Source organism: Heptranchias perlo, chromosome 1, assembly GCF_035084215.1.
Source record: "Heptranchias perlo isolate sHepPer1 chromosome 1, sHepPer1.hap1, whole genome shotgun sequence".
NCBI classification, from domain to species: domain Eukaryota; kingdom Metazoa; phylum Chordata; class Chondrichthyes; order Hexanchiformes; family Hexanchidae; genus Heptranchias; species Heptranchias perlo.
The window spans coordinates 160,428,166-160,440,761 of record NC_090325.1 but is presented as its reverse complement, the minus strand read 5'-3'; the positions used below and the strand labels follow the sequence as shown (position 1 = coordinate 160,440,761).

At 42.8% G+C, this 12,596-nt stretch overlaps 1 protein-coding gene across 5 annotated transcripts in view; it reads left to right on the top strand.

The window, feature by feature from the left end:
• The window catches only part of gtf2e2 (general transcription factor IIE, polypeptide 2, beta), a 210,427-nt gene that overhangs the window by 96,864 nt on the left and 100,967 nt on the right, over positions 1 to 12,596 (top strand). For all 5 annotated transcript variants that reach the window (XM_067992906.1, XM_067992898.1, XM_067992889.1 and 2 more), the window contains one exon: positions 5,591 to 5,676. In XM_067992906.1, coding sequence (XP_067849007.1) covers positions 5,591 to 5,676 — 86 coding nt within the window. The remainder of the gene's footprint in view (positions 1 to 5,590; positions 5,677 to 12,596) is intronic.

The window sequence follows — 12,596 nt, the reverse complement described above, 5'->3', positions numbered from 1 at the left end:
AGAACATAAGAACATAAGAAATTGGAGCAGGAGTAGGCCAATCGGCCCCTCGAGCCTGCTCCGCCATTCAATAAGATCATGGCTGATCTGATCCCAACCACAAATCTAAAGAACACAAGAAGTCGGAGCAGGACCCGGCCACATAGCCCCTGGGCCCTCTCCGCCACCCACAGGGCATTGACCGATCCGAACTCAGCTTCATGTCCAATTTCCTGCCCGCTCCCCATAACCCCTAATTCCCTTTACTTCTAGGAAACTGTCTATTTCTGTTTTAAATTTATCTAATGATGTAGCTTCCACAGCTTCCTGGGGCAGCAAATTCCACAGACCTACCACCCTCTGAGTGAAGAAGTTTCTCCTCATCTCAGTTTTGAAAGAGCAGCCCCTTATTCTAAGATTATGCCCCCTAGTTCTAGTTTCACCCATCTTTGGGAACATCCTTACTGCATCCACCCGATCAAGACCCTTCACAATCTTATATGTTTCAATAAGATCGCCTCTCATTCTTCTGAACTCCAATGAGTAGAGTCCCAATCTACTCAACCTCTCCTCATATGTCCGCCCCCTCATCCCCGGGATTAACCGAGTGAACCTTCTTTGTACTGCCTCGAGAGCAAGTATGTCTTTTCTTAAGTATGGAGACCAAAACTGTATGCAGTATTCCAGGTGCGGTCTCACCAATACCTTATATAACTGCAGCAATACCTCCTTGTTTTTATATTCTATCCCCCTAGCAATAAAAGCCAACATTCCGTTGGCTTTCTTGATCACCTGCTGCACCTGCATACCAACTTTTTGATTTTCTTGCACTAGGACCCCCAGATCCCATTGTACTGCAGTACTTTCCAGTCTCTTGCCATTAAGAAAATAACTTGCTCTCTGATTTTTCCTGCCAAAGTGCATAACCTCACATTTTCCAATATTATATTGCATCTGCCAAATCTCCGCCCACTCACCCAGCCTGTCTATATCCCCTTGCAGGTTTTTTATGTCCTCCTCACTCTCTACTTTCCCTCCCATCTTTGTATCATCTGCAAATTTTGATATGTTGCACTCGGTCCCCTCCTCCAAATCGTTAATATAGATTGTAAAGAGTTGGGGACCCAGCACCGACCCCTGTGGAACACCACTGGTTACTGGTTGCCAGTCCGAAAATGAACCATTTATCCCAACTCTCTGCTTCCTGTTCGATAACCAATCCTCCACCCATGCCAGAATATTACCCCCAATCCCGTGATTTTTTATCTTAAGTAATAATCTTTTATGTGGCACCTTGTCGAATGCCTTCTGGAAGTCTAAATACACTATGTCCACTGGTTCCCCTTTATCCACCCTATACGTTATATCCTCGAAGAACTCAAGCAAATTTGTCAGACATGACTTCCCCTTCATTGCTGACTTTGTCCTATTAAATTATGCTTATCTAAATGTTCCGTTACTGTCTCCTTAATAATAGACTCCAAAATTTTACCCACCACAGATGTTAAGCTAACTGGCCTATAATTTCCAGCCTTCTGCCTACTACCCTTTTTAAATAACGGTGTTACATTAGCAGTTTTCCAATCTGCCGGGACCTCTCCTGAGTCCAGGGAATTTTGGAAAACTATCACCAAAGCATCCACAATCCCATGAGGAAAAACCTGTTTACCCAGAGGGTGCTGTGTATATGGAATTCGCTGCCCGAATTGGTGGTCGAGGCAAGGACCCTCAACTTTTTTTAAAAGTACCTGGACCTGCACCTAAAGTGCTGTAAGCCGCAGGGCTACGGACCGGGTGCTGGAAGGTGGGATTAGAATGGGCACCTGGTTGTTCTTCAAGCCGGCGCAGACACGATAGGCCGAATGGCCCCCTTCTGTGCTGTATCTTTTCTATGGTTCCGTGTGTCAGCCCATTTCAGCAATCTGCCTATGTCCTCCTGAAGTCTGTTACTGTCCTCCTCACTATCTACTACATTTCCGAGTTTCATGTCGTGATAGTAGTGAGAGGATGGTATGAAGGGGAGTGGTAGTTGGAAGGTGAAGGATGAAGATGGGGGGAAAAGCGTGAGATCTACCAGTAATTTTGTCACTCTTCTCTGAGTCACACACTGTTGCACCTCAGCTCATGTGTAAAGGTTTTGCAGTCAAATGATTGATGATACAAAATTTATTTGAGTTCAGTGCAAATTTCTTCTAGTTTAATGTCTAATATGAAAATGTATTTATTGTGTTTTGAATTCACTAATTCATTAATTATAATCTGGTCACGTGCAAATTCCTTAGACAAGAGAAGGCAATCCAAGTAAACCATTGAAATCACTCGATTCTTTTTTGAAAACAAATTTTTGTTTGTCAACTTTTTTTTTTCCTCAGCGTGCCATATATGGGCTCAAAATCAGGTTTGTAACATACTTTGAGTACCTTCATTTAAGATTTTTCTTAAACGTCTAAGAATCACTCACAAGCCTGAGCTCCTATTTTTCCCCAGAGCTGTTAGCTGAAGGGAGATCCACAGTCTGAGCATATACAGGCATATGCCTAGTTTTTCATCATACATTAATATAATTTTCTCAGCACATGTTCTAAGAAGAAATTGAGAGGGTCATCCAATCTGTGTCTGCTAACGAAAGCACCTTCAAGATGAGCTACTTATTGGCACCCTATTTACTGAGATGATCTCCACCCATTGATTCCTTCTTAGAAGGAGCACTAGAGGAAGAGGATACTAGTATCCTATCCTTTCCAGAATGGTTTTCCCCTTCCACAAAATAATAGCACGGCTTGATTACAGAGATCTTTTCAGCTATAGAGGGCCTTAGGTGCAGTGTTGGGCCATTGGATGAATTTTAAAATATATCTGCTTTATGGATATTTATGGAGAGAGAATTCTGTTCAGGATATATAAGAATATAAGCACATAAAAAATACGAGCAGGAGTAGGCCGCACAGGCCCTCAAGCCTACCCCGCCATTCAATCAGATCATGGCTGATCTTCGACCTCAACTCCGTTTTCCTGCCTGATCCCCATATCCCTTGATTTCCCCTAGAGTCGAAAAATCTATCTATCTCAGCCTTGACTCAGCATCCACAGTCCTCTGAGAATTCCAAAGATTCACAACCCTCTGCGTGAAGAAATTCCTCCTCATCTCAGTCTTGAATGGCCGACCCCTTATCCTGACACTATGCCCCCTAATTCTCGACCCTCCAGCTAAGGGAAACAAAATCTCAGCATCTACCCTGTCAAGCCCCCTAATAATTGTATATGTTTGTGAGATCACCTTTCATTCTTCAAAACTCTGGAGAAAATAGGCTCATTCTACTCAACCTCTCCTCATAGGACAACCCTCTCATCCCAGGAATTAATCTAGTGAACCTTCGTTGTACCGCCTCCAAGGCAAGTATATCCTTCCTTAGATAAGGAGACCAAACCTGTACACAGTACTCCAGGTGAGGTCTCACTAAAGCCCTGTACAACTGTAGTAAGACTTCCTTACCCTTGTACTCCAACCCCCTTGCAATAAAGGCCAACATGCCATTTGCTTTCCTAATTATGTACAGTACCTGCATACTACTTGTGTTTCTTGTATGTGGACACCCAAGTCTCTCTGAACACCAACATTTAATAGTTTCTCACCATTTGAAAAATATTCTGTTTTTCTATTCTTCCTACCTTCGTGAATAACCTCACATTTCCCCACATTATACTCCATCTGCCACCTTCTTGCCCACTCACTTAACCTGTCTATATCCCTTTGCAGACTCTTTGTGTCCTCCTCACAACTTACTTTCCCACCAAGCTTTGTATCGTCAGCAAACTTGGATACATCACACTCGGTCCCTTCGTCTAAGTCATTAATATAGATTGTAAATAGCTGAAGCCCAGGCACCAATCCTTGTGGTACCCCACTAGTTACAGCCTGCCAACCTGAGAATGACCCGTTTATCCATACTCTCTGTTTTCTGTCCTTTATCCAATCCTCTATCCATGCTAATATATTGCCCCCAACCCCATGAGCCCTTACCTTGTGTAACAACCTTTTATGTTCCCCTTGGCATTCAATGGCATTACCACCGCCGAATCCCCCACCATCAACATCCTGGGGGTCACCATTGACCTGAAACTTAACTAGATCAGCCATATAAATACTGTGGCCACAAGAGCAGGTCAGAGGCTGGGTATTCTGCGGCGAGTGACTCACCACCTGACTCCCCAAAGCCTTTCCACCATCGACAAGGCACAAGTCAGGAGTGTGATGGAATACTCTCCACTTGCCTGGATGAGTGCAGCTCCAACAACGCTCAAGAAGCTTAACACCATCCAGGACAAAGCAGCCCGCTTGATTGGCACCCCATCCACCACCCTAAACATTCACTCCCTTCACCACCGGCGCACTGTGGCTGCAGTGTGTACCATCCACAGGATGCACTGCAGCAACTCGCCAAGGCTTCTTCGACAGCACCTCCCAAACCCGCGACCTCTGCCACCTAGAAGGACGAGCAGCAGGCACATGGGAACACCACCACCTGCACGTTCCCCTCCAAGTCTCTCACCATCCCGACTTGGAAATATATCGTCGTTCCTTCATCGTCGCTGGGTCAATATCCTGGAACTCCCTTCCTAACAGCACTGTGGGAGAACTTTCACCACACTGACTGCAGCGGTTCAAGAAGGCGGCTCACCACCACCTTCTCGAGGGCAATTAGGGATGGGTAATAAATGCTGGCCTTGCCAGCGACGCCCACATCCCATGAATGAATAAAAAAAAACTTTTTATGTGGCACCTTATCGAATGCCTTTTGAAAATCCAAATGTACTACATCCACTGGTTCCCCTTATCTCCCCTGCTAGTTACAGCCTCAAAAAACTCTAATAAATTTGGCAAACATGATTTCCCTTTCATAAAAGCATGTTGACTCTGCAGTCATATTATGATTTTCTAAGTGCCTTGTTACCACTTCCTTAATATTGGATTCCAGCATTTTCCCGACAACCGATGCACTTTCAGCCTTCCTTAATATGGAGGGACTGCCCAAATTTTTTCAAAAAGTGAGTCTACTCAGGGTAAGTGCTCTTTTAATCTTCATCATGGACAGAGAATAGTAAGATTTTGCTCAGGGCATATACGCTTTCAGCCTTCCTTCTTTACTCCTACCACCGGCAACAGTTGTGCAAATTGGCTTCTTTAGTCACTAAATCAGTAGCCTTAATAATATGCTGTGCAATGAGTATTCTATTTTGTGTTGACTCTATCCCTGTAAATGGAATATGCACACATATCTGTACCTGTAACCACTGTGATCTATATTATAAAATGCATTTTTTTGGTTTGGAAAAAAGAATAGTTTTTAAAAAGCTATTAAATTCGCTAGTTACTTTGGAAATACATCCTTTTCTTGCAACTTATGATTGAGATTTGCTTCTAGATCACTGTAATACCGATTGTAGTGGCTACAAACCTATTTATTTAGGAATATTCCAATAAAAATACCACACCAAAAATAAAGCGCAATAAGTAGCAGCTCAACAGGAATTTTCTACATGAATTAGCAACATTGAAGAATGCTGACATTGTTTTGTATTTTATAATATTTTACCCTTTTTTTTCCCACAGAAAATGGATCTTTCACCTACAGAGCACTTCCAGGGAGCACTGGGTACAAGTTTGGAGTACTTGCTAAAATAGTTAACTACATGAAGGTAATTTGCTTTCATATCTTTCTATTGAGGCTAGTAATTAACCTTCATAATTTTAGATTTAGAATGGACAATGAATATTTATAAGGTTCCACATTTTTGTGGATGCAACAGTGGGAACAAAATCTAGTTGACAGTAGCCAAGTTTTTGTGTCCGTCCCTGGGGGAAAAAACTCCTTCAAAGCACTTAGAACTGCACTTTCTGAATCCCAACTGCCTAGCCTTTGGCCCTCCATTCACCACAACACTTCTGCAGCCAACCATCTGCTTAACCACTCCCTCGTATCCACCTTTGATGCTCTTGTCCCCTGCAAAACCTTTTACTCTCTACAATTGTGACTGATCTCCCTGGTATGGCCCACATCTTCACTCACTCAGGTCCCAGCGGCACAAACTTGATCATATCTAGCACACAACTAATTTAGCTATCAACCACCAGATCTGGCTGGAATCACATCAAGCCCTGTCAGGCTTCCAAAACTGCTGACTATCCTGGAAAGCAAAGATAACCCCCAGCTTCCTTTGTCCACTACCAAACCATCTCCTTAAACCCCACTCCTCCACTTGCTCCATCCTCACCCCCAACAAGCAAGAAGTTCATGGTCTCAATCTTAGATAAATAAGTCCATTTGCTCGGCTGCCGCTGCTGATTCCTTCCCATCCCCGTGCCCCATGCTAAATGATGTTGTAAGTGTTTCCCTCTCATCTGATACTGTCCCATTTGCTTTCAAAAGCACCATCACCAACCCCCTCGTCAAAAAAAAATTCACCCTTAACCTCTCTGTCTTTACAAGCTTATGCCCCATCTCCAACCTCCCTTTCCTCTCCAAAGTTCCTGAATGTGTTGTTGCCTTCCAAATACGTGCCTATCTTTCATGCAACTGCAATCAGGTTTCCGTCACTGGCACAAGACTGAAACAGCCCTAAGCAAAGTCCTAAGGACATCCTCTGTGACTGTGGTGTATTCTCCCTCCTCGTCCTCCTTGACCTCTGCAGCCATCGAGCTAGTCAATCACACCATCCGCCTTCAATGCCTTTCCTCTGCTGTCCAGCTCAGTGGGATTACCCTCGCTTGGTTGCTATTTACTATCGAACTGTAGTTAGAGCACCTCCAGCAATGGCTCCCGTTCCCACCCCCGCACCGTTCCCTCTGGAGTCCTCCAAGGCTCTATCCTCGCTCCACATCACTCACAATCAACTTCCATATGTATGCTGACGATATCCAGCTCTACCATTTCACCACCTATCTTGACTCCTCCCTATCTCTGTAACCTCTTACAACCCCACCTCCCCAACTCTCTTGTTTTGACTCTGACCTCTTGTGCCTCTCCTCCTCCCTTCACCCCACCATTGGTGACCGTGCCTCCACTTGTCTAGGCTCTATGCTCTGGAATTCCCTCCCTAAACCCCTCCACCTCCCCCTCCTCTCTAAGGCTTTCCGTAAAACCGACCTCTTTGACAAAGCGTTTGGTCACCCCTCCTAATAGCCTTCTTTGTCTCTAAGTCCATTTGTGTTTGATTATGCATCTGTGAAGCACCTTGGAACCTTTTTCTATGGTAAAGGCGCTATATAAATGTAAGTTGTTATTAGCTCAAAGACAATCTTTTCAGGAGAATGAACTTTGCAAACTTCCTGGGGAAAAATTTGACCGTTTCTCATTCATTAAATTAAAAATGAATGAAATAGTAGGTCATTGCTCTAACCATGGGGAAGAGGGGAGGAGAAAGAACTGCTTTTCGTTTAACTATTTGTGCGTACAACAATCACATTAATTGTTATACTGTTGACGGCAATGTTGCTGCCTGTGGCACACCACAAAAGTTTATCATTTTTGTGTCCTTTTCTCTTCAGCTTTTCAAACAATTTTTCTTTGTCCTTTTTATTGTCATCATTTTGAAAAGTTTGCGTAAAAGTTTACTTTTGTTGATAAGTTGCTGTTATCTTAATGAGCACAAGAGACGTCAGTGCTGGGGAATAAAGCATCTTTCTTTTGTTGTTACTGTCAGATTTGAAAATTTCCTGATCAGATTGTAATGCAGTCAGTTGCTGAGTAAAATTCCCTCTGTTGTGGTCCATGTAACTAAATCTTAAAGAATTATATTCCTTAAGGATGTAAATGAGATTTAAATGAGGATGAACTAAAATAGTTAATGTGCTAAATGATGATTCCTGGAAGTATTCACTAGAGAAGACATTAGTAGCATGCCACCAATCATAAGAGGTTCTACAACTAAACTTAATGAACTTATATCACTTGCTTGGGCATCCTATACAGGGTTAATGGTCTCAAAACCAGTATAACCATAGTGCATAGAATATAAGAGCATGGAAGTTAAGCTGGAACTGTATAAAACACTGGTTAGGCCACAGTTTGAGTACTGTGTATAGTTCTGGTCACCACATTACAGGAAGGATGTAATTGCATGAGAGAGGGAACAGAGGAGATTTACGAGGATGTTGCCAGGGCTGGAGAATTTTAGCTATGAGGAAAGATTGGATAGACAGGTGTTCTCTTTGGAACAGAGGAGGTTGAGGGGTGATTTAATTGAGGTGTACAAAATTATGAGGGACCTAGATAGAGTGGATAAGAAGGACCTATTTCCCTTAGCAGAGAGGTCAATAAACAGGGAACATAGATTTAAAGCGATTGGTAGAAGAATTAGAGGGGAGCTGCGGAAAAATGTTTTCACCCAGAGGGTGGTAGGAGTCTGGAGCTCACTGCCTGAAAGAGTAGTGGAGGCAGAAACCCTCAACTCATTCAAAAAATACCTGGATGAGCACCTGAAGTGGCGTGACCTACAAGGCTACGGACCAAGTGCTGGAAAGTAGGATTCGGCTGGGTGGCTCATTTTCGGCCGGCGCGGACATGATGGGCTGAATGGCCTCCTCTGTGCCATAAATTTTCTATGATTCTATCCCCGGAAATGGATGGTATAATCTAGGATGCTAAGTGAACATAGGGACAAGATCAGCAAACTATGGTAAGTGAGTCATTGAATAAAGGGAGGTCCTACTGAAAACAAGCCAAAGTGGTGCCTATTTTCGAGAAAGGTAACAAAACAAACCTACGTAACTACAAACCTGTTGATCTTCCATCAATAATTGGCAAAAATGATCCTTAGGAACAAAACGGGGGAGTACCTATATGAAGATAACCTGGTAAAAGGCAGCCAATATAGTTTAAGAAGGGGCTGATCCTACCTGGCCAAACACTTTGGGGTGAAGTTGGTCTACGGCGGTAGCGTACAATGGTCGATGATGAATCGGCAGCCCGTTTTGCACCCCACCCGATTTTCTTTTCCATTGAGATCAAATCATCAAAGACAGAGTCCAATAGCCGGTCATTTAAAAAAAATTTTTTTCATTGTCTGGATGTGGCCACTGCTCTTTTTGATATATATTAATGATCTGGACTTGGGTATAGAGGGCATAATTTCAAAGTTTGCCGATGACACGAAACTCTGAAATGTTCTAAACAGTGTGGAGGATAGTTACAGACTTCAGGAGGACATGGACAGACTGGTGAAATGGGCAGACACATGGCAGTTGAAATTTAATGCAGAGAAATGTGAAGTGATGCATTTTGGTAGAAAGAATGAGGAGAGGCAATATAGACTAATTGGTACAATTTTAAAGGAGGTGCAGGAAACTTGGGGGTGCACATACACAAATCTTTGAAGGTGGCAGGACAAGTTGAGAAGGCTGTTTTTTTAAAAAAAGTACAGGATCCTTGGCTTTATAAAGGCATAGAGTACGAAAGCAAAGAAGTTATGCTAAATCTTTAAAACACTGGTTAAGCCTCAGCTGGAGCATTGTGTCCAGTTCTGGGCGCTGCACTTTAGGAAGGATGTCAAGCTCCTAGAGAGAAGAGATTTACTAGAATGGTACCAGGGATGAAGGACTTCAGTTATGTGGAGAGACTGGAGAAGCTGGGGTTGTTCTCCTTAGAACAGAAAAGGTTATGGGGAGACTTGATAGAGATGTTCAAAATCATGACAGGTTTTGAGAGAGTAAATAAGGAGAAATTGTTTCCAGTGGCAGAAGGGTCGGTAACCAGAGGACACAGATTTAAGGTGATCGGCAAAAGAGCCAGAGGCAACATGAGGAAACATTTTTTTACGGATGGAGTTTTTATGACCTGGAATGCACTGCCTGAAAGGGTGGTGTAAGCAGATTCAATAGTAACTTTCTAAAATTATGTTGTTTATTATGTTGTGGTCGCTATTGCCTAGATGCTCCCCAACGCTTACTTCTCTTATCTGCCCTGGCCACTTACCATTGCTAGATCCAGGAGTGATTCCTCTCTTGTAGGGCTTCTTGCGTACTGGGTAAGAAAGGAGTCCTGTGCACACTGTAAAACTCCAGACCCTTTTCCCCTTTTCAGTACCTCTTTCCATTTTATTTGGGGATAATTGAAATCTCCCATGATTATTATTCTATGTCTTTTGCTCATTTTATAAATTTACCTACATTTTTCTCCCTCCACTTCCCTTCCACTATTGGGTGGTCTGTATTAGTGTGATCAATTCCTTCTTATCCTTTATCTGAATTCATATGGATTCTGTTTCTGTCCTCATGTTAGTTATGTCTTTTTTTCTACTGCCATTATGATATCTCTAATTTGTACAGCCCCCCCCTCCCCACCCCAGCCACCTTCTTCCTTCCCTATCCTTTCTAAATATGTTATATCCTGCAATATACAACTGACAATCCAGCTCATTATACAGTCGTGTTTCAGTTATCCCGACTACATCTGGTTTCTCTCTACGAACTATTGCTTCCAGTTCCCCCATTTTGTTTTGGATGCCGTGTAGGTTGTTGTACAGGCAATTTAATTTGTTTTTATTGATCATTCCCCTCGCTTTATTTTTAATAGTTATACTTATGTTCTATAACTTTCTCTGTTCCCTGACTGTTTACGTTACCCTTATTCCTTTCATTGGTCTCATTTACTCTCGTCTCCTATTTCATTTATCTTCAGGCTGCTGTTATTTCTACCAGATCCCTCCCATTGTCTCACTAGTTTAAAGTCTTGCCTACAGCCCTATTTATCCTTTCCGCTAGGACCTTGCTCCCATTCCAAGATTACTACCCGTGGGGTCCTGATTTTTAATTTGGTTCCTAGCTCCTGATATTCCCTTAGCAGGACCTCCACCCTGTTCTCTAAGTTCTCCAGATTCAGGAACTGTCCCTCCAGAATGGAAAATTACACATGTCACTCCGCTTTTTAAGAAAGGAGAGAGAGGGAAGCCACGGAATTATAGACCAGTTAGCCTCACATCTGTTGTGGGGAAAATGCTGGAGTCTATAATTAAGGATAGGGTGACTAACTGAAAATTCTCGGTGTTCAATCAGAAAGAGCCAGCATGGATTTGTGAAAGGTAGGTCATGCCTGACAAACCTGATTGAATTTTTTGAAGAGGTGACTAAAGTAGTGGACAGGGGAATGTCAATGGATGTTATTTATATGGACTTCCAGAAGGCATTTGATAAGGTCCCACATAAGAGACTGTTAGCTAAGATAGAAGCCCGTGGAATTGAGGGAAAAGTATGCACTTGGTTAGAAAGTTGGTTGAGCGAAAGGCGACAGAGAGTATGGATAATGGGTAGGTACTCACATTGGCAGGATGTGACAAGTGGAGTCCCGCAGGGATTTGTCTTGGGGCCTCAATTATTCACAATATTTATTAATGACTTAGATGAAGGCATAGAAAGTCTCATATCTAAGTTTGCCGATGACATAAAGATTGGTGACATTGTAAGCAGTGTAGATGAAAACATAAAATTACAAAGGGATATTGATAGATTAGGTGAATGGGCAAAATTGTGGCAAATGGAATTCAATGTAGGCAAATGTGAGGTCATCCACTTTGGATCAAAAAAGGATAGAACGGGGTCCTTTCTAAATGGCAAAAAGTTAAAAACAGTGGATGTCCAAAGGGACTTAGGGGTTCAGGTACATAGATCATTGAAGTGTCATGAATAGGTGTAGAAAATAATCAATAAGGCTAATGGAATGCTGGCCTTTATATCGAGAGGACTAAACTACAAGGGGGCAGAAGTTATGCTGCAGCTATACAAAGCCCTGGTTGGACCGCACCTGGAGTATTGTGAGCAGTTCTGGGCACCGCACCTTCGGAAGGACATATTGGCCTTGGAGGGAGTGCAGCGTAGGTTTACTGGAATGATACCCGGACTTCAAGGGTTAAGTTACGAGGAGAGATTACACAAATTGGGGTTGTATTCTCTGGAGTTTCGAAGGTTAAGGGGTGATCTGATCGAAGTTTAAAAGATATTAAGGGGAACAGATCGGGTAGATAGAGAGAAACTATTTCCGCTGATTGGGGATTCTAGGAGTAGGGGGCACAGTCTTAAAAATTAGAGCCAGACCTTTCAGGAGTGAGATTAGAAAACATTTCTACACACAAAGGGTGGTAGGAGTTTGGAACTCTCTTCTGCAAACGGCAATTGATACTAGCTCAATTGCTAAATTTAAATCTGAGGTAGATAGCTTTTTGGCAACCAAAGGTATTAAGGGATATGGGCCAAAGGCAGGTATATGGAGTTCGATCACAGATCAGCCATGATCTTATCAAATGGCGGAGCAGGCTCGAGGGGCTGAATGGCCTACTCCTGTTCCTGTATTCCTGTGTTCCCGTTCTTCCAAGTGTCATTGGTCCTGACAGAGCACGACGACTGGATTTTTTTTGTTATAAATCTTCATCTATTTGTTCTATCTATTACCTCAAGCAGAGTTATCATCACATGTATCAGACCTTGAGTTTAGATATATTTGGGAGTGTGCATTTTGCCCTGCAGAGAAGGTAACGTGATCCAGGTAAATAAAGAAGGGTTTATGAATTTATACAAGTTCTAGGTAGGCTCGAGTACAATAGCTGAAACAGAATGGAGGCGGTTAGAC